This window comes from Camelus dromedarius, chromosome 7 (assembly GCF_036321535.1).
Source record: "Camelus dromedarius isolate mCamDro1 chromosome 7, mCamDro1.pat, whole genome shotgun sequence".
NCBI lineage: Eukaryota > Metazoa > Chordata > Mammalia > Artiodactyla > Camelidae > Camelus > Camelus dromedarius.
This window is the reverse complement of record NC_087442.1, coordinates 27,076,576-27,103,313: the sequence shown is the minus strand read 5'-3', so window position 1 is coordinate 27,103,313 and position 26,738 is coordinate 27,076,576. Positions and strand designations below refer to the sequence as shown.

The 26,738-nt window shown below is 36.4% G+C and overlaps 1 protein-coding gene across 1 annotated transcript in view; it reads left to right on the top strand.

Moving 5' to 3' along the window:
- The first annotated feature begins 10,072 nt into the window (after window positions 1-10,072).
- KCND2 (potassium voltage-gated channel subfamily D member 2) overlaps window positions 10,073-26,738 on the top strand; it is a 457,805-nt gene continuing 441,139 nt past the window's right edge. Inside the window, exon 1 of the mRNA XM_010975585.3 lies at window positions 10,073-12,349. Within this exon, the coding sequence (XP_010973887.2) occupies window positions 11,235-12,349 (1,115 nt within the window). The 5' untranslated portion in view covers window positions 10,073-11,234. The remainder of the gene's footprint in view (window positions 12,350-26,738) is intronic.

Below are 26,738 nucleotides of genomic sequence, written 5' to 3'. Positions count from 1 at the left end.
ACTCTTTAATGTTCTTTAACCAAATAGCCCACTGGTTATTTTCATGAAAATATATTCCACTGTTAGGGAGAGAGAAGTCATTAAGGAAACAGAATATGAGCACCAGTGAAATGTATTATGCCTCTTGATCGCTAATAGGTTCTTAAAGTGTTTCATTTTCCCCATTTCAGTATGTATTCACTGCATCTAAGAGAACTAGAAGTGGAACCGGAGATCTCGAACAGGATACTAATGTCCAAGTGTTTAACATCAAAAAATAAATCTGGAGAACGGGAACCATAAACTCAGGTCTTCCATTAAGCCATGCTGGCCTCTGCGTATAAAGCGTACTGCAACCTCTGTCTTAACATGCCAGTATGGAAGACAGTTCTTATTTCCCTAAAGAATTTTTCCTTCTGTTTTCCCGTTTCTCATATTTACTCTCCAGTCGCTGGGCTCACCATCAGTGTCCCATATCTTTTTCTACTTAGTCTTCCATGCCCAACATTCAAACAATCATACACGCTACATTTTTTTCTCATAATTTGTCTGAAGTCCATCCTTCATGTACTTTTTTATTGTACCCTTTATTTGGAGTAGCTGGGTTGGTTGGTTGGTTTTTTCTCAGTCTCCTCTCTTTTAGCTTTCTCCTGTATGTGGCTATAATCAAATAAACATAGTTATTTTCTCTTTAAATCAGTTACAGAAATAGACACAACTGAAAAGTGTTGAGATATCTTTTTGAATTCTTTTCTCCTCTAACTTCGCAGTTTCTTTTCCTTGGAAGCCACACCTGCTTCCCCTACAGTACACTCACCTCACATCATGCATCACCCACCTTCCTGTTTCCATACTGCATTTTGGAATGTGTTTATACATTGTAAAGTATGGTTTAAATATTTATTAAATGCTTTATGTTTCCTTCTCACTGTGAAATCTGTTGCTAGGTTAGAAAAGCTGAGCTTTCCAAATTTTGCTATTCAGGATACAATTCATGCTTCCGAAAAATGGTGTTGAAAAGTAGACACCTATAGACCAAAACATCAAAGACAATTACTTAATGCGGATTCCACACTTGCTGCTTTCCCCAAATCTATATGCACAGAACTTTTTTTAAAGTCAGTAGGAGTTCTGCCCCAACAAAGGCTTCACACAAGGGGAAAAGGAAAAGAATTCAAATATACATAAGTAGAACAAAGCTTAATAAGCTCTCTCAGTAAGTATTTACCTGAGGGACTAGAACAGCTGCAATATAAAAACCTGTTTAATAACCCTCGATTAAGCAATTTTCTCTATTTAAATTAAAATCCAATGCAGGCTAGGCTGTAAACAAACAACATTTACATAATATCAATTTCTAAAAGTACAGCAAGGCAAGGATTTTCTATGAACCAAATATTTTTAAGCATTGCATTGTTCTGCTTTTATTTACACACTACTATTTCGAGTGATTTATTAAAACCAACTACTATAATTGTGTATAGAAATAATGAAGCAAATATACTTTTGTGTAGCAAAGTGGCTTTGCTAGAGCATGTCAAGTAGTTTTAAAGAAAGTAAACCAATTAATTGTCAGTTTTCTCACAGAATGTGGCTTCGTAAATGATGAAAACCTTATAAAACTTCTTGAAGGTTTTCCACAGCCATAAACTACTGAGGAGTAATTTATCTGCTTTGCCAACGCTAGTAACATATGCAAGAGTTCACTTTTCTCCGGTTTCAGAAAAATAAGGCTTTTGTTTCTTCAGAACTCTCGCTGCTTCTTTCTCATTGGTAGTTAGAATTCTCAGTTTATGGCACTGGAATTATTCCACAGCAATTAATCCCAAAGTTATAGATATGATAATGAGTCCAAGAAGCAAATTTATACGTTCCCTCTTATCTTTCCTCTTTCCCCATCTTCAACAAATAAACAGTTTCTCAGAATAAAACACTTAGGGAAAATATTCTGAAGTGAAACGCACAAGCAAGGTTACCTTTCAGTTGAAAGAGATTTCCATGCTTTTTTTTTTGTTTTTTCCATCCCAGATGTCAAGCTCCCTTAGGACAGGTTGACCTTGAACACCTTGGGCCATGCTAATGTCCAACTTGGTGCCACATCATAAGTGATCAATAATAACAATACGTTAAAAACTGACTTTGCCCTCGAATTTGCCCCTGCTTTCTTAGATCGTAGCACCAACATGTGCATCACCATTCATGAGGTCATGAATATTTTAACAACTAAAGTGCATATTAAAACAACCACTGTGATTTCTCCTAATGACAGCCAGTCATGGGGCAGAATTGAAGCTGTAACACGAGGGTAAGACTGTACATCTATTTACAAAACTTGCTCGCCTTTACAGAGCTCCAATCACACATAGAATGTGACAGGGTCTCCGAGTAGCACTGTGGGAACTTTCAAAGTCTAGTCCATTTCATTATATAAAATATATTTAAGATTTTCTGTATATGAGAAATAAAGCTCCTGGAAATGGGTTATTTTTAACAGGAGATGTTCAAAGTCTAAAACCTAAAAAGGGGATGATCCTTTGAAAAGGACTTTGAAAAGAACTTTGACAGCACTAATAAAGGGAAAAAGAAGTTAAGCTCAGGTTGCCAACTTATCTTTTTATTAGTGGCCCAAAAAAAGACACAGGGTCACTGCCCTTTTCCTTGATGACCGTATTCTAGGGACACTGTGAGGTATTTGAAATCTCAAGTATATTTTAGGCATTTAACTAGCCTTACCTGTGACTTTCTCATGTCCCCTGTATCTTACTGGTATGTCAGATTTTATTTCTCTTGGGAACAAAGGCCAAAAAAAAAAAAAAAAAAAAGAAAAGAAAAGAAAAGAAAAGAAAAGAAAAAAGACAGCTTCTGTATATCTTCCAATGAATGAAGAATCTAAACCAAAATTAACATTGTATAAAGTCCATTTATTAAACACAAAATAATATGGGACCTAAAATGTTAAAGAAAATAAGCTATATGTTTTCCTATAGAATCACAGCTTTTGTGAAATGTTTGCAATTTACGATCAAATATTTGAGGGTAAAAATGTTGATTTCTTTTCTTGAAACTTAACACTAAACAAATGTGTTATTTTAAGAAAATGTCAATGTATAAAATTTGAAGTTGCTGGACCTTAAGATTTAACTCATGGAATTTCAATTGCTGACTAAAGCTTTTGCTTATTTTACCTGTTGATTGAATTTCTTTATTTAATTCAAGATTTGTCTTTCTAATGAGATAATACTATGTTAAAATAACCTAATACAGGGTTATTAGGAAATGGGTGAAGGTAGTCAAAAGGTACAAACTTCCAATTATAAATAAGTCCTGGGGATATAATGTATGTATGATGACTATAATTAACAACCCTGTATTGTATATTTGAAAGCTGCAAAACTACAAATACTGTCTATTCCAGAGTAGATCTTAAATGTTCTCATCACAAGAAAAAAAATTATAACTACATGTGGTGATAGATGTTAACTAAACTTACAAATTTATCATGGAGATCATTTCATAATATATATAGATATCATATTACATATCAATCATGTTGTACACTTAAAACTAATGCAATGTTATGTCAATTGTATCTCAATTAAAAAAATAAAATAAAGTAAAATAACCTAATATAGACTATTAAAAATTGTAGTCTAAGAAGAGGTTCTAAGAATGTGGTCAGAAATACTAAATGTATACATTTATAATCTATCTATATAAAAATACATATATATATAAAATCTAGGCATTAAAATTTGCTCATCCTTCTGGAAAGTTAGCAACCCTGGGTAAAATATGGGATGAAAAGTCGTAGTGCTCCCCTTCTACATGGTCACAGACTGATCTCCTGTCCTGCCCAGAGATCTCACAGAGATGAGCCATGGAGGATGGATAAGACAGTATGTGCCTGTCTGTGCAAATTCATCATCAGTACTAAAAACAACAACAAATTGGCAAAGAGAATTAATTCTTGCATATATCGGTGTGTTTATCGACCTAAAGGGATATGTGATTTAGGGTCAGAAGTCCTTGGGATGAGTCAGCTTCTGTGACTTAATGTACCATATAATCTTGGAAAATCATTTAACCTCCTTGAGCTTTGTTCTCTTTTGGCTAAAATAAACATACAAAAAAACACCCACCTCCCAAGGCCTTTTTGAGAATCAACTGTAGTAAGCACATTGAGAAAGTACTTTTTACATAGCTGTACGCATGTTCATTTGTCTCACTGCTAATTTGTTTTCCTTTGTACATCTTGGTATTAGATCGGCTTGATTCTTTATGAATTGCTTGGAGAGTTATTATAATAATCTAAAATGAAAAAAGTACATATTAATTATCCAATTATTCATTCACTCACTCAACAAACATCCAGTGTATTTCTACTGTGTGGTAAATACGATGGCAGATACAGAGGACACAAAGATAAAAGACAATTGTCTTCCTTCAAGAGGTTAGAGTCTAGTGGCTGAGAAAAAGAAGGAAGGACACAAGTCTCATCTAAGCTCTTACAGTCGCTGATGGAGCACTTGAGGTGGGCATCATTTTGAAGAGATTAGGAAATGGTTCCTGGAGGATGTGACTCTTGAGCTGAGTCCTTGAGATCTGTGGGAAAGAGATGCATGAATCAAGACGCAGAATCAAGATAAAATACACCCAGTTCTGAAAACTAAAAATAGCTGAGCAAGACTATGACTAAGCTAATATTAAGATAGCATGAGATGAGGCTTAAAGGGTAGAGGAGGTTGACATCCTGAAGGGTTCTATATTCTCTGCTAAGGACTGGTTTCTGAACAAGATGGAAGACTATTGAAAGGGGTACTGACATGATCACAAGTGCATTGAAAAAACACTCTAAATAAAAGTCATAGAAGACTGCAAAGGAAGAAATTAAATTGACCCTATCTTCAGGTGGCATGATTGTCCAAATAGAAAACCCTAGAACTAATAAGGAAGTGCAACAAAATTACAGCTACAAGATCAATACACGAAGACCAACTACATTTCTATATACTAACAATGAACATATAGAAACCAAAATTTTAAAAAATGTACAATACTATTTACAGTTGCTACAAAGAAAGTGAAATACTTAGTTATAAATATAATAAAACATGTATAGGCTCTGAATATGCTGATGAAATAAATTTTAAAGAGACCTAAATAGAGAGACATTCTGTGCTTATGGATTGAAAGATTCAACATAGTGAACACGTCCATGCTCCCAAATTGATTTATAGTTGTAATGCAACACCTATTAAAATCCCAGAAAGGTTTTTTGTAAACTTAGACAAGTTAATTCTAAAATTTATATAGAAAAGCAGGGACTGAGAATAGTTAAATCAATTTTGAAAAAGTATAATTACATGGAGGGAATAACTTTACTTGATGTTAAGAGTTATGATACAGCTGCAGTAATCAAGAAAGTGTGGTATTAGTGACGGGATAGATACATATCAATGGAAGAAAATAAAGAACCTAAAAATAGACTACTCACAAAAATATATCCAACTGATTTTTGACCAAGTTGCAAAAGCCATTTGATACAGGAAGGACAGACTTTTCAAGAAATGGTGCTGAGTAAACCTGATATACATAGGCAAAAAACCCCAAAAAACAAAAAACCAAAACTGTCCTAAACTTTATATTGTATACAAAAATTAACTCAAAACAGATCATGGACTTAAATTTAAAATGTAAAATTATAAAGACATTTAAGGAAAAAAACAGAGAAAATCTTTGGAACATAGTTCTGGGCAGAATTGTTACACTTGATACCAATAGCATGATCCACAAAAGAAAAACTCATTTTACCATTCTCTCTGTTGTTTATGTATGTTCCCAATTTTCCATAATTTTTGCTGTTTTTTGTTTGTTTTTAGAAAAGGAAAATTGGATAAATTGGACTTCAACAGAGTTTAAAAACGTTTTGCTTTGCAAAAACATCATGTGAGGAAGATAAAAAGGCAAGCTATGGACTAGGAGGTAATATTTGCAAACAACACATGTGATGAAGAACAATCATTTAGAATACATAAGGACCTCTCAAAAATAAACAGTAAAAACAAACAAACAACCAACCAAAACAAATCAAAACAAGTAATCTAATTAAAAAATGGGCAAAACCCAGGAACAGTTTGCTGACGAATATACAGATGGTAAATATGCAAATACAAATATGTTCAACAAAATTAGCCATTAGAGAAATGCAAATTAAAACCACAATAAGATGTCCCTACACACTATCAGAATGGCTAAAACAAAAAATAGTGATAATACCAAATGTTGGTGAAAATGCTGAGAAACCTTACTAGTGGGATATACAATGGTACAGCCACTTTAGAAAAGATTACGGCAGCTTCTTACAAACTAAACAAATACTTACCATACCACCCAGCAATTGCACTCTTGTGCATATACCCCAAAGAAATGAAAACTTATGTTCACACAATAACTTGCACATGAATGTTCACAGAAGCTTTATTCATAATAGCCCAAAACTGGAACCAACCCAAGTGTCCTCCAGTGGGTAAATGTTTCATAGAAGTGTGGTACTAGTCAGCAATAAAAAAAGAATGAGCTATTGATACATGCAACAACTTGGATGGATCTCAACATACCTCTACTGAGTAAAAGATAATCTCAAAAGATTACATATTGCATGATTTCTTGCATATAACATTCTTGAATTGATACATTACAGAGGAGAACAGATTGACAAGCAGGAAGAGGGAGTGAGGGAGAGAGTTGTGGCTATAAAAGGGATTCTTGTAATGGAAATCTTCTATATGTTTACTGTGATGGGGGTCACACAAATCTACACGGATGACACTTAGACAGAACTAAGTATAAACACACAAAAATTAGTGTATGCAAACCGGGCAAAATCTTAGTAAGTTCAGTGGATTCTATCAATGTCAATTTCCTGGTTGTGAAATTGTACTATAATAAGCAAGAGGTCACCTCTGGGGGAAACAAGGTGATAGACATAAGGGATCCTTGTTATTTCTCACAACTGCACGTGCATCTATCTCAAAGTAGTTTTTAGGTGCAGTATAAGGATAGAATGGTAATGAGGGTGGAATATACAAGGACCATTGGACTAGTGTGTGCGTTTGTTGGGGGGAAGCAGAGAAGAACAGGACATGGTCTATACGACCACCAATTTTCTTCCTTGGGCTTTATTCATCCTAAGGAGAGAAAACAGAATTGATAGATAATTGGAGAAGAGACGGGATGACTTCAACCTTGATTCTGCTGAGTTTGTTTTCTGTCAGCCAAGCAGAGTATATAAAATGATAATACAAGAAGGAAAAACAGGAATTTCTGGACAAGGGAAGGATATAGTGTTCTGCTGGATTTTGTATGCATACTCTTCACGGAGCATTTCAACACATGAAAGAATATTAAAATATCAGGTACCTGCATATCACCACAGGAGAATTTTTGAACTGAGAGGCAAGAGTAAATGTATAAAAATATCTACGGCAATTTCAAATACAGCTGGATCAGTGAATTGCATTTCCGTTTTGCATTAAAATAAAAAGAAATTGAGTTACCTTCCCTGTGTGCCAAGCTCTACATTACTGTTTAGAAGTATTATTCTGCTTAAGGCTCACAATAGACCTAAAAAGTTAAGTTTTATTATCTCTAACTTCTAAACAGAGAAGTTAAGTAATTTGCCAAATGAAACAAAGCCAATGAGTAAGTAAGTTAGTGGGCTAGAATCTCTATCTAAATGTATAATTTCTAAGCCCATATCTTCCCCTTATCTCAAGAAGTTTGTGGAGAGTGGGGGAGAGCAGACCATAAAGACTTCTTAAAAATTGTGGACTCTATATTCTTGCTTATTTAGGGGTTTGTGGGCTTAAACATCTATGCTTATATTTGTAAGTGTTCAGTTTCCTACTGGGAAATTTTAAAGGTTCTGTTTAGGTCACTTGTCTCATCTCTACAAGATGTCATACTAGTTTGGCATCAACTTGATTACTCATGGCTTTCCATTCTCTGGATGCACCTGTCATGTCTGGGTTAGGAAGGAGTTAATTTTCTTACACTGATTTGTAAGTAGTCCCCTTCTTTTTATTTTCCAGCTAACAGGTTGTTGTTGTTTTCAGGTATGCAGGCTACATAGATTCGTTAACAAGCATGTTTCAGTTCAACTAACACAAACGTATAAACAGCAGGTGTCTTCAGTTCTGTGTTCCTAAACTTACATGGTGCATTAGCTCTGACTTCATTAACTATTAACTTGGGATTCCCTAAGCCTCTACATCAGGAAACAAGAAAACAAAAAATATCTTTATCTCTACAGAAATTCTGTGCTTTATAAGGTTTGTTTTCCTCCTTCTTTTGTGATTTTCTGTATACTCAGTTTTTTAGTTCACATCTCTTCTTTGAGGTATTCTATTTCAAAATTTTAAGGTTGACACATCATGCCTAACATCTCTAGGGCTTGAAAGTTGATTCATTTTAAGACTATACATCACAGTTCACTTATTTTACAAACCAAGAACAGTTAAACCTTGAAAAGGTTTCAAGCCTTGAACAGGTAGTTTTCAGGTAGAAATTGGGCTTCTCTCCTTAATTAACATAGGTGAAGCATCACTGTTTCCTTATTATTTATTATTATTATTATTATTATTATTATTATTATTATTATTATTATTATTATTATTATTATTATTATTATTATTATTATTATTATTATTCCTCCTCCTCAGTAATCTAGATTTAATTTTGAAAGGCATTTCAACAGGAAACTTTCCACATCTCATATCAAAATACAGACTCAGGTGTGAGTGGTATACCTCCTATAAACACAAAAAAGGTGGGTGGGGACTGGATTTGAAGATATTTATATGACCTGATGCTCCGTTGGGGTCAGTTCATTTTGATCCTTCACCTTTGCAAAGCATCCAAACCTGAGGTGACGATTTAACTTCTCGCCACTCACGCCATCTAGTGGTTATGAACGTTCTATGTTTGGTTTTAAGGAAGATTCCTAATGACTGGGGGGCGGGGTACACGAAAAACAAAACGGTTGGCCGCGACAATTTCCTAGTCTCTCACATCATTTAGCCCTCACAGGGACACCTTTATCCACTTTAACCATTTAAGATGCGCGAAGAGATGCGCGGAGAGAATGAAGGGGACGCACACTTAGAGAGACGCACGCCCCTCGACGCTGACATTTAGAAAACGGTTTTAAATCCTTCCTGTCATTTGCAAAGGACGGGAAAAGGAGTTGTGGCAAGACCCAGACCGAGGAGACTGACTTTTCGGCAAGTTGGACAGATGACATATTAACTCCTGCAACGTTAGCATCTGGGTTGAACAAATAAAAAGAAAGAGAAACAGGAAAAAAACACTTAAAAATTCCGCCGCGGGGCTTTGCAGGTCTTGCCACCCGGTGGCCCCCAGAAGACAGCCAATTCCTGCGCGTTCCGCTCCGTTCACCCTCCTTCCCAGCTTCTCTCTTTCTCTCCCCCTCCCCCCTTTTTTCCCACGCTCGCCTTGAACCGGGACCCAGGGAGGCAGAAGCAAGACATCGGTCCCCTTCCTCCTCTCCTCCACCGAAACCACCGGAGCCGAGCGCGTGAAGCTTCCCTTTGTTCAACGAGGCTCGCTCTCCTCCCCGGCAGATCCACCTGGATGCTCTCCCTCGGTGACATTTTGCGCCGGGGCTGGTGGGTGGCTGGGGTGGAGCGAGAGGAGCCCGAGGGGGCGGGGGTGGAGAAAGGTCAAGCCGAGGGAAAGGCAGGAGACGCCTTTCATAACCTGCGTGGCGGGGCGTGCGCGCGGTTATTTATTTATTTTCTCCTTATTTATTGATCGCACGGGCAGAGCGGCGCGGGGAGCCCGGGGAGATGCAGGACCACCCACTGGCGGGGAAGCAGCCAGAAGCCCTCCCGCGCCCCCGCCCTGCCGAGCGCCTCTTGCCTCAGCGCTCCGGCGACTGCCCGCGTCGGCCCCAGCCCCAGCCCCGGCCCCGCCGCGCCGCCACCGCCGCCCGCCCGGCCACCCCGCAGCCCCGCCGCCCCGCAGCCCCGCACCGCGCCGCTCCGGCCACGGCGACAGCCGCGGCGCAGTAAGTTGGCAGGAGCGAGTCCCCCGGGTGCTCGCCTCCCCCGCACCTTTTGAACTTGTTGCTGCTGCTCGGCTCGCCTGCGCCTGGCTTTTGGAAGGTGAAAAGGAGGAGGGAGGCACGGAGGGATGGGGGAAGGGGAAGAAGAGCTCGCTTGAGCTTTATTTATGCTCCCTCGGCGCATCGGATTCGGCTGCTCGCGAGCTGCTGTCTCGGCTTTTCCCTTTCCGGGTGCACGGCGAGGAGAAAGTCTCTATGCAACTCAGCCCTGGCGCGCACTCTGCCAGGTATGTACCGCGGGCGAGGCGCGTTCTGCGCGGAAGCAGATGCCGCGGCGGCGGCGGCGGCTGCCAGCTCCTGGGCTCTGTAACTGTCACACTGTACTCGAGCTGAACTTGAAAAGAGAGTGACGGGGCGATTGGGCGAACGCTTTTGGCAGACACAGGGGTTGCTGGTAGACGTGGGGGAGGAGGGTCTGTATTAACGCCCCCCACCCCCGCCCCCAGCCGTTCCCGTCGCTCAGCACCTCAGTCTCCGCAAATACGGCGGGAGGAGTGGAGGCGGCGACCGGACTCCCCAAGAGACGCGGGGCAGCGGCTGTGACCGCATTTCGGAAGCTACTACAACAGGTCGCCTTTTTGAGACTCCTTTGGCGGGAAGGGCCACTTGGAAAGGGAAGGTTTGAAAGAGCTAAAAGGGAAGGTGGAAGGATTCCCTAATTCATCAAAAGAATACCACTGAGTGACTGTCCTTCCTCTCCTCTACCCTACACGTCACCTACTGACCCCACAGTATCCAGACTATGTCAGGGGAGAACTCAAAGACACCTGTTTGAAGAAGCTGCAGCATCTAAAGTCACCTGTATACTTATTTGTGCCAGGGGTGGCCTGGTCCCACTGCTGGAGGAGGTTTGGTTCGGTTCTGTTGGGTGTGATTGTTAGGACATTGTATTTTTTTCCCTTCATACTCCAAATACCTGCCTGGGAGGGAAACTTGCCCTTTTGAGAACTGTGACTTAACCAGGAGTCCTACCTTGGAATAAGGGCGATACCTCTGGACCACGTTTCCCAGTTGTCTTTTGTGGACGGAGCGAAGTGGGTGATTGTGGCTATTCTGACTGACCCACTGTAGAGTCACTGACTTGCCCTTCTCGCCCTCACTTCAAGGAACCATGGCGGCGGGTGTAGCAGCATGGCTGCCCTTTGCAAGGGCAGCAGCCATTGGGTGGATGCCTGTGGCCTCGGGGCCCATGCCAGCCCCCCCGAGGCAGGAGAGAAAAAGGACTCAAGATGCCCTTATTGTGCTGAATGTGAGTGGCACCCGTTTCCAGACGTGGCAGGACACCTTGGAACGTTACCCAGACACTCTGCTGGGCAGTTCTGAGAGGGACTTTTTCTACCATCCAGAGACTCAGCAGTATTTCTTTGACCGTGACCCGGACATCTTCCGCCACATCCTGAATTTCTACCGCACTGGGAAGCTCCACTATCCTCGCCATGAGTGCATCTCCGCTTATGATGAAGAATTGGCCTTCTTTGGCCTCATCCCAGAAATTATTGGTGACTGCTGTTATGAGGAGTACAAGGATCGCCGGCGAGAGAACGCGGAGCGTCTTCAGGACGATGCCGACACCGACAACACCGGTGAGAGCGCGCTGCCCACCATGACCGCTCGGCAGCGGGTCTGGCGGGCCTTTGAGAACCCCCACACCAGCACCATGGCCCTTGTGTTCTACTATGTTACGGGGTTCTTCATTGCCGTCTCAGTCATCGCTAATGTGGTGGAAACAGTGCCATGTGGGTCTAGCCCGGGTCACATTAAAGAACTGCCCTGTGGCGAGCGGTACGCCGTGGCCTTCTTTTGCTTGGACACAGCCTGCGTCATGATCTTCACAGTTGAGTATTTGCTCCGCCTGGCGGCGGCACCCAGTCGCTACCGTTTTGTGCGTAGTGTCATGAGTATCATCGACGTGGTGGCCATCCTGCCTTATTACATTGGGCTGGTGATGACAGACAATGAGGATGTCAGCGGAGCCTTTGTCACGCTCCGAGTCTTCCGGGTCTTCCGGATCTTTAAGTTTTCCCGCCACTCGCAAGGCCTGCGCATCCTGGGCTACACGCTGAAGAGCTGTGCCTCGGAATTGGGCTTCTTGCTCTTCTCGCTCACCATGGCTATCATCATTTTCGCTACAGTTATGTTCTACGCAGAGAAGGGGTCTTCGGCCAGCAAGTTCACCAGCATCCCTGCTGCCTTCTGGTACACCATCGTCACCATGACAACACTAGGGTAGGTGCCAACAAGGGAAAGGGGATGGAGGTTGAATATGTATGAAGTGGTTGTGGATCCATTAAAGTCACATAATTAATCAGAGGAAATAATGTTTCTCTTTCCTAAATGAGTTTAGGAGAGTATTATCTAAATGGTTTTGAACAACTCTTTTGATCTATGAAATGGGTATGATACAGTGAGTGAAGTATTTAGGGAGTTGCCAGCAGATGTTGAGTATTGGTGCCTGAAAGTAATAAATACACAAAGAAATTTTAGAATTCTTGAATATTGGGAAAGATCATCGGTATTATATATCTGAATACATACAATTATAACGACAATGAAAACCACAAAATTTGTGTCCAAGTAAAGGTATGAAAATGCATACTCTATTCTGAAATGCCTAGAAAGTGCTTCAGTGTGTTGAAATGAAAAGTTTCCATGTGTCTTTGAAGTATTATTTTCAGATGAACACTTTTGGCATGCATTTTCCCTCTAAGAACCATAATTCTCATTTTACAACATTATAAAACATAGATTATAGATATTATCAAAGGATTTTGTAATATATATGCACATATTCATATATGCATTTTCATTTTGGCTGGTAAGTTATGCAGTGTTTTAGATTATCAGGGCTGAAACTGATCAACTCTACAAAATGCAGTGGAATGATAATTAAGATTCTAGGTTCATAGTTTCAAATAAAGAAGCAAATGACTGTCATCCACACTTGTTTTTTTTTTTAAAAGGAACTACAGATCCCATCAGGCAATGGGCCTATAACCATTAATTAAATAGAAGATACAGCAGTATCTGGTGAGATTGATGGTCACCAAGGGCTGATTGCATTATAGAATTTGGGGTCCTGATTTCCTTGTTGAATTCTTTTCTTCCTTATTTTATTTGATGGTAATGGTATTTTGCAAGCACAGGGACATATTCTGAATTAATAGGTTTTTAAAATAAAATCTAAGCTAGAGTTAAGACTTTTTGGATGACTGAAGAAAGGTATGAATTTATTAATACTGTTAATCAAACTGCAGGAAAGTAGAAGCATTTATATATTAGAGAATCTAATAAAATGAAATGGGAAGAACCTTTTAGTTTTATGAGTTCTTAGATAAGCCAAGTGGTGATGTTAGTGTCCTTTCTTCAGCTTTATACTGCTTTTCTTGCATAGTTAATCAGTTCAGTAAGGATTTGTTAATGGCTGTAAGAAAAAAGTTATTCCCAAGGCTGCTTTTTAAATTCTGTGTTTCTGGCTAATTTAATTGCCTTCTTTAAATGACAGTGTGGTTAAAGTCAACTTAAGTTTATTAGACGTATTGTGTTGAACAGAATTTCTCATGTTGTCATATGGCCAACTAATGGAGTATTTTATATGTGAAGAATTTCAGGCTGATTAAGAAATGAAGGTAAAGTAAAATATAATGATTTGTTATTTTGATTTAGTCTCACATACTTTTGAAGACGTACTGGTGGGTTTTCCAAAATGAATTAGTGAAAATCCTGTATCCTACTGGTTATATTTTCCTTTTATCCTGTTGGTAATTTTGTGACTCGTTTTGAAGAAGATGCAGACTACCTTAGCAGCATAGGTGCTTAGTTCTAACCAAGAGGTTTGTGTATATATATTTGGTCTTGTTGCCTTTATGTCATTTGAAGTCTTTGTTGAGGACAATTAGATAGTACAAGTCACTAGACTTCAGATTAGCAGTACACACGAATAAAAAGAGGACTCTGTGTTAAAAGTAAATAAAGGAAGCAATATTTAAAGGAAATGTATTTCAACAAATGTGGTGTCTGTGGCAGTGTTTTTCACAAAGTATCAGTAAGTCATTTCAAAACTATATACCGTCTATAATAATCTGAATATAGGCATTATAATGAATGTTGATGAGTTGCTGGTTCCATCTGACTAGAAAGTTCTATTCTAGACATGAGAAGTTAGTATTATTTTAAAACTTGTTTTCTGAAATGACTTTCAATTTTTTATTTTATTTTGAAATTTATTTTTGTTTTTGGGAAAAAGATGAGGAAATGTTAATCATTGACAATTTTTATTACATAAACAAAATACTTAGAAACACCTACTTTTTGAAATGAGTTAAGAAACGGAATCATAATGCTTGAGTAAAATCTATGAAATGGTTTTAGTTTACATGTTCTGTATATAAGCATGTAAGAAAAATTAAATACTCACACTTTCTCAGAACTTGGAAGCAAAATAGAAGTTACTCTTAAGACTTAAGTTCCACTAAGGTGGGAAATGTTAATTTTCAGTAAATTGAGCTAATTAATAATCTTGATGAAAAATAGCAGTCATACTTTTAAGATGTAGAAATGTTAATGCAATCAAGATACAATCCATTTATTGGGGAATATATATGAACATTTAACAAAGCACAAGTTGTATGATACAGTAAGATTTCTTTGGAAAATGTCTTCTGTTTCTCATCCAAATATAGTTATAAAGTATTTTACTTTTCTGAAGAAATAAGAGTTTTTAAAAATCCTGCCTTTTTGTGCCTTAACTTTGGTTATATTGTGACTCAAGAGCTTTATTTAAGAATAGGAAATTTTCAACAAAAGCCATGGCTTGAATTTATGTTTTACACTGTAGTCTTATATGAAGAAGTATAAGATAGAAACTTTCTGGAAATTATGCCATAGTTGAAGCTAAAACCAAGCTGTGTCTGATAGATGACCAGGAATTTCCCATTACACCCTCTGAGTTCTTTTTATGTGGCTATTATTTTTAATGGAGCCGATGTTCATCAATTAATGATAATAGAAGTGAAAATGGAATCCTAGACAGTGGTTATCACAGAAGTTCCAGCTCATACAAACATTATCTACATGAGAAGAAAGAGTCAAGAATTTTGTAATTTAGGACTGGCGGAATTATCTGCTACCTCGCAGGTCATTTTAGACAGTATTCATTGGCTTTCTAGTCTGAAGAAATGAGTGAGTTTGTCTCTGCCTTACTGTTGCCTATTTATCTAATTATTTTTGTGCTCCCTGAAATAGCGAATATATCATTATTCTATATCTTAACCATGCTTGTTATGTAAGTCATTATTTAATTTGCCAGTAAAATGAAGGCTTTAAAATATACCTTTCAGGCTACCCTTTCCTATTAATTAAAGTAGGAAATGTCAAAAGCACAACTTAAAAAATCAGTGAAAGAATGTCAGAAAGATTTTTTAAAACAATGTTTACAGTGAGTGGGTCATATCTGTCCCTCCATTCCATCCTTTCTTTCTGGGCAGATTTATTGACCTGCACAGGTCCCTGATTATCCTTTCTACACCCCTGCCTCCCTCCTTACCATGATACATACTTTGATTACCACCTTAAACTGCCTTGGGAGAACAAGAACCTGGAACTTCTCTTTTGGTTAATGACCTCTGGACGATAACATCATGTCATTATTTTTCATTCAGGTGGTAGTACTTAAATGTTGTCAAATTTAGGAAATTTCTAAATTTTCACCAATCAAAAACGATTTTACAAACATATTTAATAAGGTCTCACTTACGTTTACCATCGTACCTTAGGCTCATGACTTGTATGTTAGAAGTGGTACCAGGTGGCACATTAAATATTTTGAGGAGCTATTATTTTAGGCAATACCTGCATTCTTGGTTGTGATCACTAACCATTTCGACCCTTTTAAAAATAGAGATTGTGTTGTTAGACGTAAAACTTGAGAACTTGAGATGTATTATTTCGGTGGTCCACACCACTTCTTTAATTTTAAAATGAAGTTGCTTTCATCAAGGTTTTCCAAATAGGGAAGAAAGCTACTACATGGCATTCTGTAAAGTTTCATGTTCAGAATGAAACTTTATGATTTAGACTATGTGACTCATATTCTGATTTCTGAACAAATCTAGGAAAACAAAAAATTTGTAGTGTACATTCATCAGAAACAAATATGGTAGAATTACATCTGTGTTCTTAGAAAAGTTAGTGTGGTTGTCTAGTTGTAAGACTTCTCAGACTAAATTAATATTTTAATTTTAACATGTTTGGTAAATTGCTATTTTAAGAAACAAAAAGCAAGTTAGTTTATCATTGTAATTTTCCTAACAAAGTCTCAGGGAAATGCCTCTTTTTAGAATGGCATAATTGGAGGGAGATTATATATTTATATAAAATATGTCATATATATTCTATTTTATATAACAGAATTATGTTATATATCATATATCGTAGGCATATGTTAACCATGTTATATATGTTATCTATTTTATATAGCATATGTTGCAAAGTATGTATTATTAAAAGAAGAACAAACTTGTAAATATCTTCCTGCTATTCATCACTGTTCTGACTACATAGCTTCAGGGAATGCTGGGAGTACAATCTTGCAGAATCATTTTGTAGAGACTTCTGGTTTGCCTAGCAATACCGATAATAGATGGAATTATACTTTGGTCTGTGCCAGCATCTGTGCATAAATGTGGCTTAGGTGTCAATCCAATACGCCTTTACAAGGTGGGAAGTACCAAAATTTATCTTTTTGGTGAACAGCCACACTACGAGTAACGTCTGTTTTTATTTTGGCGTACTACAATGTATTTTTACGAAGTTCTTTATAGAGCATGTCAATTGATGGGAGTTGAAATGAATTTGAAAGAGGTGTAGAAAATGTGATGTGTATTCCTCTTTTAGTATTACAGGTGACCAAATCTTCATTTTGTTGTTGTTACCATTTAAATTAGACAGAATATTTGGTGCGACAATTTTTTGGAAATGTGTATTTTTTTCTACAAGTGTTTGCTTGGTTGCCCAGCAGGTATGTCAGGAAGGGATAGTAGGTGTTCTCTTGGCACAGAACCCTGGAAGAGGGGGCATTTTCCAATATTCAGTGGGTCTGCTATGATTTTTTTTTTCTTTCCAGGGTTTCCCTTTAGACTACAGATTGATGTGGCCTTATACATGTTTATTTCATTTAATTCTCAGGTCATGTATTTTGTATTTGTGTAGCATTCTGTCCCCGTTAACTCATCTTTAAAAATGAATTAATGAAGTTCAAATTTTGTATTACCTAATTTCTTAATTCCTGGTGGAAGGAAACTTACCTGTTGTTTATTCAAAATCCATCAGTTTACACATACAAGATTTTTTTGTGGCTTGCTCACAGTCACACAGTTAAATATCAGCAGTACTTTTTTTGTGAAGTTTTATTTATTTTTTACTAATTTTTTTGAAAACCTTAAAACATCTAGGAATGTTCAATAATAATTATGTGAGGATTACTGCTGATGCTGTAGGGATAAGAAAAGGAATACATTTGTCCTTTATTCTGTTATTATAATGCATTTCTCTCCCAGTTCTACTCTCTGTGACTCACTCTTCCCACATTCCTCAACATCACTGCTAGCTCTGCACTTGTTCACACAGTACTGGGGTTTATTATGAGGTGCCCAGTTGCTGTAACACAGTCATGTGTTCTCATACAGCGAACTGTTTGGTTCCGCAAACTACTTGATGGTGATGGTGAATGTTGTACCTGGCCTGATGGAGAAGAAAGTAAATCAATTATTTTGTCAGAATTACCTAAAAAAGGGATCATTAGAACTGTACAATTTAACCTCTCTTTCATGGAAAGAATGGGAATGGTGAAAAGAACTTTCACTGAAAAGGAGGTTTTATTCTTCCTTCAGAGCTGTAGCAATGAGTTCAGTCTTTTTTTCCTCTCGACTCTCCATATGGCTTATATTGTTTTCTGAGCACGACCGTATATATAGAAGCAGGCATTGTTCTCCCACAAGCTTCAGCAGCAAGATTTGACGGTGTGGGATATGATCTGGTATTGAAAAGAAACCCAGGAATGAAACGCTGTCTCTGTATTTCTGTGCACATTTGCATTTCTCCTTTTGCGTTAGTAGACGCCATGGAATTTTTTGCTCTTTAGTTTTCTCCTTTGAGAGCCAGTCTTTACACTAACCTTCTCCATGAAGCCCTCCCAACTCCCAAGCCTTCATCATCTGTAATTGGAATTACCTTGACATTAGTTAAGTGCTATTTTTCATATAATTTATGGTTTTACTTCTTGTCTGCCTAACTAGATTGAAAGGCTTTTGAGTTTTGAGTCTATACTTCTGGGGGACTTATTACCTAGTTAATGTGTTGCTGCTCATGGTGTGAGAAGATAGTGCATACCATGGAGAGCTCCTTAGCCATGGACCAAGTGCCATCTCAACATTAGCAAGAATTGAATAATCTAATCTTATGCTTTGTTCAATGTTTAAAAAAAAATGAAATTTATTATTTGAACACTTTATCTTTGAATGTATTCCAATCCATCCTTTTTAATTTTTCTCTTTTAATTAAGGAGGGCTGTAACTAATTCTTCTCTGCAAAGGTTAGAATTAATGGCTGTCGATGGCTACTTCCTTAATCAGTTTGCTTTTTGGTGAAGGCTGGGTAAATTGCAGATGCTTCTGGGAAGCATATGGAGATATCTTATGATGTAAGTGAATCTGCACAGGAATATACTGCCTTCTCTTTCAGGCTCCTTCCCCCATCTAAATATGAGTAACTCAAGGGGCCTGTGGGTCAAAAAGATACTAGAATGACACTTAGTCTCTGGAAAGGTGTTCTGTCTCTTACCCAGTAAACACAAATTGGCACTTTTCCCTTTTATTCAGGTCCACTCATTTATGCATAACATAGAACTGTTTAAAAATAGAGAACTATGATATGTTAATGACATGAGATAAGTGTATTCTCTGTTCAGGAAGAAGTGCTCATTCTGATCAATTAAAAGACAGGTATAGAAAATGTAAATATACACATAGACCCATCTTCTGGCATGGTGCAGTCCATTTTGCATTGGAAATTTTGGCAAGTTGTTATGTGAAGAAGATCCGAATCATAAAAAGTGTGGGGAGAATAGGGAGTGAGTAATCAGAAGTTAATAATGAGAAAAAAAATGCCATAAAAGAGTAGGATGACAGTTGAAATGATGTCGAATAGAAAAGGAAGGTTTTGTTCTAAGAGCAAAAGGTCTTGTCCTTTTTGCTCTTATGTGGGCCTGATTCTTCCACCTTCCTCATTTTCTTCACTTTTAAGAATACCAGTAATAGTGCTTTTGGAAACCCAAAGTCTTACCAGCAGCTTAAACTACCAGGAAATCAAAACGTGACTCATAGAGTTCAATTCAATTTAGCAGACGTTTGTCGATCACTTGCTGGCTGTCATTGACCATAGCAGTAAACATAACTCTCAACGTCTAGACCTTAAGCACTGTGTATTCTGGTAAGAGAGGCAGCAAATGAACATGAATACGTAATATAATTCCAGGTAGCAGTGCATGCTATGAACAAAATAAATCAGGGTAAGAAGTGTGCTATTTTGGATAGGGAACAGACAAAGCCTTTCCAAGGGAAATATTTGAGCTGGTGGCTAACTGAAGGAGTGAAGGGAGTCCTGTAAATATCTGAGTAAAGAGTTTAGAAGAGAGAAAAGAAGTACCAAGACTGCAAGGTGAGAGGGGGCTTGGTGTAGTCCCCCTAAGACAACTGTAATTGAAGCAAAGTGAGGGAGGGGCTTAGGAGCACCTGTTATCTGAAAGATGATTGGGATGAGATGATGCAGGACATTGTAGACCAAAGTAAAGACCTTTGGTTTCATTTGAGACAGAATGGGGAGACATGAGAGAGTTGTGAGCATGGTAGGGACAGGATATCATTTCTGTGTTAAAATGAGCACAAGCCTTGAAACATTTAAATTTTTAAATACTCATTTTAACATTAATTTCTTTACCATGTATAAATTCTCATTCTTTGCTAGATTTATTATACTTACCTTAACTTAAAATTTGTATCCAATTATTCATGAGATTTTCCAGAAAAATAGAGTATTTTATAAGAGTACAAGATTAAATTCTTCCCAGCTGACAAAAATAAATCTAGTTCAAATGAAAAAGTTGAATTCCACATCTTAGCTGAAAAGGCAAAACTGGTTCTCAGTAGAAATGGAGCTATCTGGGAAATGACTGAGGATAATTCTTTATTTTGAATATGGATTTGCAGACTTACAATTGTCAATTCTAATGTCAGTGTTCAAGGATATCAGTGTTCAAAGCATATCAATGATATGCTTTGGATTCTATTTAAAGAAATTTGATTCCTTTTCCCCCCTCATTTTACAGTAGGCACATATATATCTTCTTCAGGTGTGTTGTTATTTCAGTGAGTTTGAAAGTAAAATGGATTTACATGTCTTGAAATCTGTGAAAATTGCTAGAGGATCTATATTTTTAAACCCAAATTAAATAGAGACCATGCATATAACAAATGTATAATGAAAAGTAACAGAGGCGTTACTTTGGTAATAATCACTGTGCTAGAGAGTAAAACATATTCATGATAATTGGAGAAAACTTGAGTTTGGAAGAACAAGATTGGATAAACAGCATAAAAGTAAAAAAAAAAAAAAAAAAGTTATATAAGTTTCCCAGATGAGCAACTTGTGAAAATAATTCCTATTTCTAAGGGAAATCAGTGTGGCATCTCGCGTAGTCATGCTGTTGTCATGAAAGAATCTACCCGCAGATAATTCTGCATCCTGCCTGAAAGTTCAGTTCAGAGGCTTGATTCCTGATGGAATCATCTAGGATTCATGGGGCCATCAGAAAGGAAAAAGCCCCTGTATTCCCTGTCCTTTGCATGTGATGAATTTGATAATGACAGTCACACTCTCATAATTACCATCTTTTGTATGTTTTGGATGGGGAAGTGGTTTCATTTCATTGTGCTACAGAAATTAAGCTATTTAACCCTACCCTAATATTAATGCATTTGGGGCAAAAATCCTTATGCATATTGTTTAGTTAACACTTTGGAACTTACAAAAATGTTTCCAGTTATTACCAAAGGTGGCGTTTTTGGAATGAAATAAGAGCACATGTGTTTGTATTCTTCTTAAATTAGATGAACCCAGTAATGCACGTTAGACACTTTATGGAGGTCAGAAAAGAATTATTGTGGACTATCCCTAATGGCTGATTTTTCTTAGTCTAATGGTACTAAAATCGTGGAATTTTGATGTGCAGGGCTATTTAGGAATTATCTTATAGAAACTTCTTAATTTATACTTGGAGAAACAGGAAACATAAAATCACACAGCTAGTTAGTGGAAGGACATAAGCTAGATTTCTGGGGGATCTTTTGAGGTCTAATGCTCTGTCAAGCTCAATACACCAGAATTCTGTGTTCCTCCATATTTCTTTCTGTACTTTGCATCTATTTTTAACATTAAACAAAATATTACAAACAAAACCAAGCACTGTATATGCAGGCCTAAAAAGGTCTGTAGATGATTATGGAGTTTCCTTATAATATAAATAAAACTCTATAATGACTTCATATTTTATATGTGTATATACATATATTAATATTTATAGATATTTCATAGTCCCCCATTAGATTATACATTATATATGTAACTACGTGTATATATATATATATATAATATGAGTGAAGGGATAGTGAACTAGTAACATAGGTAAACAAATTTGTATATAAATAATTCTTCCTTTTTTACTCTGGTAATTGTTAAATCTTGTTGAAACTAAAGAGATTTCATTATTGAAGTTTCAACTCTGTATTTTAGACCATTATCTAAAGTTATGATTTTATTGTTTTTAATATCAACAATTTTGAAAGCAGGCTGTGAAATCAGTGTCAAATAATTTGTTTGACTTGTTTTGGCCTGAAAAGCAGAAATTCAAAACCTGGGCTATCAGATACATTCATATTTCTCTCCCAAAATATTATGTTGTGTTTTATTCATTAAATGAAAAAATACATATTAAGGTTCAAATAAAGTATATTTTAAAATGTTTTTCAATTAAACATTATAACATGGAATATATTGTGAGGTGATATTCTCAAGCGTGTTTAAATAGTACATTTCTACTCTGAAAAACATACACAATTTTGTTTTAATCCTAGAAATATTAAGCAGAAAACAACTCCTTTAATTCCCTCAAATTTTTTGGAAGTTAATATTCTGGAAAATTAGATGGTGGGCAGATACTTCTGACTCTTTATGGGAAATCTTCAAGATGAAGCTAAATTTGATAAGTTATAAGGGAAGATCTTACATTGCAATAGAATATATTTAAAAGAGCTAAGCCTTCGATACTAACAATTTAAAAAGCTAAGCCAAGATACATTGCTTTTATTTTACTGCAGGTACACAGAATTTAGCTAATTATTATCCGTTTTCATGACACACTTCTATCATTCATCCATTCATGGTCCTCTTTATCATTTTATTTATTTAGTTACTTTTAATAATGCACAGGTGAACCCACCACCAAACTAAAGCTATGGCACTGATATTTACCTATAGCTAACTGTCAGCACCTCCTCTCCCCATTTTGTCCCGCTGTCTTTCTGTGCTATATAGATAGCCATCACCCTGGATCCTGTATTTATCATTCTGAAAGCTGTAGCTTTAGTTGGGGGATTTTGTTAGCTTTATAAAAAGATATCATGCTGCATGCAATCTTTTTTGCCCTTACATGTAATATTATATTACCAAGGTTCAGCCATATAATTGCCATGCACTGTGATTCAGTTTTTTTTGGCTGCTATATAATACTTCATTCCATTATGTGAATATACCACAATTTTTTCAACCACTCTCTTGATGACATTCAGTTTGATTCTAGTTGTCTCAGAAGAAGGCTGGTATGCAAATTGTTGACATGTGCAGAGGCTTCCTCTTGTGTATGTAACTTGGAGTGAAATTGGTAGGTCACAGATCTGAATATTCAACTTTGGGGGTAAAGCCAGATTTTTCCAAAGTTGCTGCATCAATTGATATTTGAACTAGCTAAGGATAAACAAACAAACAAACCAATAAAATTTTCAAAAAGATGATTTCTATGAGGCAGTGGGATGCATTGAGAAGAGGAAGGGCATATGGTTAGATGTAGGTTAAAAGGAAGACATTAAGCCTCTTTTTTCCATTGGTATTGCTTTTACCTTGATCTTCTTGAGATGAGAAATTAATATAATTGTAGCAATTGTCTCTTGCATTTTATTCAACTCCATGACTTGTATTTGGAGTCTTCATATTTTTCCAGCCCCAAATGATTTACTCTGATATATATTGCATTCATATTTTCAAGTGTGAAAATATTTTGTTAAGTTCAACTATATATCTGAACTCAAGGCCAATCCTATCCAAGTCAGTGATATGAAAAACATCAAACCTGAATATATCTCACTTGACTTTGGTTTACTAATTCTTGTGAAATTAAAAAATGAGGATTGAACTTGATATTCAGTTGGTTTTTCTGATATTTCATAGTGTTTTGTAAAATGTTACATGTTATTTTTTGCAAGCATGTACAACCAAGAAAGTATTCACATCTCCATTCATATTGTTTAATTTATCAGAACATTACTGTAATAAGAAAAAATGTGCTAATTTCAAGGCATCTCATGGGCATTCAGAGGGGATACATCACTGTGAAATAGGATATAAGGATAAATGTCAAGAGGAAATTACTTCCACTCCAGGAAATTCTTAATTATGGAAATCAAAATGAACATTATTTCCAATCCTTCATAGGTAACCTTGCAATTTTTTTCATGTTTGCAATAAAAGGCAATTGTTTTGAAAAGTATAATGAATTTACAGTGTATACATGTTGATCTGTTATCGTTTTTAAATATAGCATTGTGCTTTTGTCTTTAAAAATTACATGAATTTGATATAAAATGTCAGAAGACGTTACAGTAAATATTCTAATTAAAGAAGAATGTAATTTAGAAAACGAGTATAAACTCTTCTTCATGGAAATAGGGTACTTTATTCAGGATGGGCATGGTCCAAGAGTAGTAAAAAGCACCTATTAATTTTGCAAAGAACTTTATTATTTTTGTACAGAGTACAAATAACTTTATAATCACCTAAATGAAAAGTAAGATAAGTTTATTTAAAAACAATTAAAAGGAGGTTTAAATCTTTTAGTCAAGTAACAAATTTTGGCACTGTGTTCTGAAATATACTATATTAAGCCAAACTTTGAATAAATTAAGAAATCATTTTACAGACCACTCATCTCTTTTACTTTGTCTCTTCATTATTACCCACATTATTCAGTGCCCAGTTTTTGGATCTATACCTGTTGTTCTAAATATTGGTAAAATATATGTGAATACATAATACTCTTGTATACATGTAAGAAAACAAACATATACATCAATACAAAATGTATAAGATATGTAAGTAAGTATTATACACACATGCATATGTTGATATACACGTACCTTCTCCTTTTATTTTTCTGGGAGGACACAGAATGAACTATTGATAATACTTTTAAGAAGTCTGGACATGTAGGATATGGCAAGAATTATTTTATATTTCAGTTTGTGCCTTTTTGTGTTAAAAATATTTTTCCATTAGGCTATAGAATTTCTTTTAGAAGAAGGCTCTCTGGTGATGTTTGGAGCCTTTTATTTTCATATTTTTCTATATAAAAACATTATCATTGTTATTTAAAGTTAAGTCCCTTCTCTTACAATGACCCTTTGATAATTCACTCAAAAATGATCTTAAATATATACAGTGATAGATTAGAGATAGCCTGGATTTAAGTACCAGCTCAGAGTGGGAGGGGATAGCTCAAATAGTAAAGCGCATACTTAGCATGCATGAGGTCCTGGGTTCAATCCCCAGTACTTCTAAAAAATAAATAAGCCTGACTTACTTTCTCCCCAGGAAAGAAAAAAAAAATTAAAAAAAACCCAAACAAATAAATACCAGCTTAGTGACATTGGTCAATTTACTTAAACTCTACCTGAGATTCCCCATCTATAAAAATAGGTTAGTAATGCCTACCTCATAGGACTTTTGCAGAAATTAAATGTAAGTACATACAGTTCTTAAAACATTACATTCTACATAGGTGCTATACAGGAGTTGCAATTATATTATTATTAATAATATGATATTAAATGTAAGATTAAATATGGTACATATTTTTCTTGCATAAGAAAAAGTAGAAAAGGAGCAGGAGGAAACTGTGGGAGGTTTTGGATGTGTCTGTGGCCTTGACGTTGGTGATGGTTTCATGGGTGTGGGCTTATCCCCCAGACCCATCAGATTGTATACATGAAATATGTACAGCTGTAAAGAGAGAGAGAGAGAGAAAAGAGAGAGAGAGAGGAAGAAAGGAAGGAAGAAAGAAACAAGGAAAGAAAGAAAAAGTCAATGAAAGTAAAGGAAAAGTCTCTAGTGGGTTACCCAATACACAATTAGGCAGGAAATGATTGTTGAATATGAGGAGTCACTGATTGAGGACTTACATTAAATCCTATTCAGAAGCTGGAATTTTGAGTCACCATAGAAAACTTTTTGTTGTTGAAAATTCAACAGCCAATAAATTTGAGTTATCAAAGTATAAAAATGCTATGTTTCCGGCAAACTGGTTTTGAAATTATATACTGAGTCAATCATACCTGTATAATTTTTTTACACTGCCAATTTTTGAAGATGATTTGAAACAATTTACTGTCAAATGAACAAAAAAGATTAGATAAATAAGTGAGAAGGATTAAAGATGAAGGGGAAGTGATGGAGAACAAAAAACTATGTTAAATAAAACTTTACTAAGCATAAATACAGTGCTGAATTTCCTGGCAGCCAAAGAGAAGAAGGAAACTATAGCATGTTTTAGAGCTCTATTTAGCCAAAAAAGGAAAGTATTTCACTGCATGAAGAGCTTTTTTTTTTTTTTTGATGACTAGAGTCTAAGAGGGATTTATCATGTGAATCTTTATAAACAGAATATATAACAACATACTGGACAGTCTCTGCACCAGTAGTTTCACAAAATATTTAGAACTGTCTTTAAGGACTATTTTTGATTTGATCATATAGTATACACATTTTATAATGCAAAGTATATAATAATATTGTAAGAATATAAAGGTATTTTCATAGGAAAAATTAATTATTTGATCAAAATATATAACTTCCAGATAACTACAGGAGTCACATGTAGAATTTAGAAAATTCTGAGTGATGTTACTTAGTGTGGATGGGAGACCATCAGAATTAGGACCACATGGGACACATACTAAAAATGTGGATCCTTAGCATTCACCTAAAACAATTTACATAGTGTCTGGAGGTGGGAACCATGACAACTACATTTTTCCTTCTCACATAAAATTTTAAGAACCACTGATCTGGAAGAATATATGCTGAGGATATCTCTAACATTCTCCTCCTGGAATATTAGTGACCTTGAACTGGTATTTGGAAAGGAGGTAAAAAACACACCATTTAAAACAATGATCTAGGCAAAATAGCAAAAGTGCTAGTTTTCAATACTACTTAATGAATATATATAGAAATATAG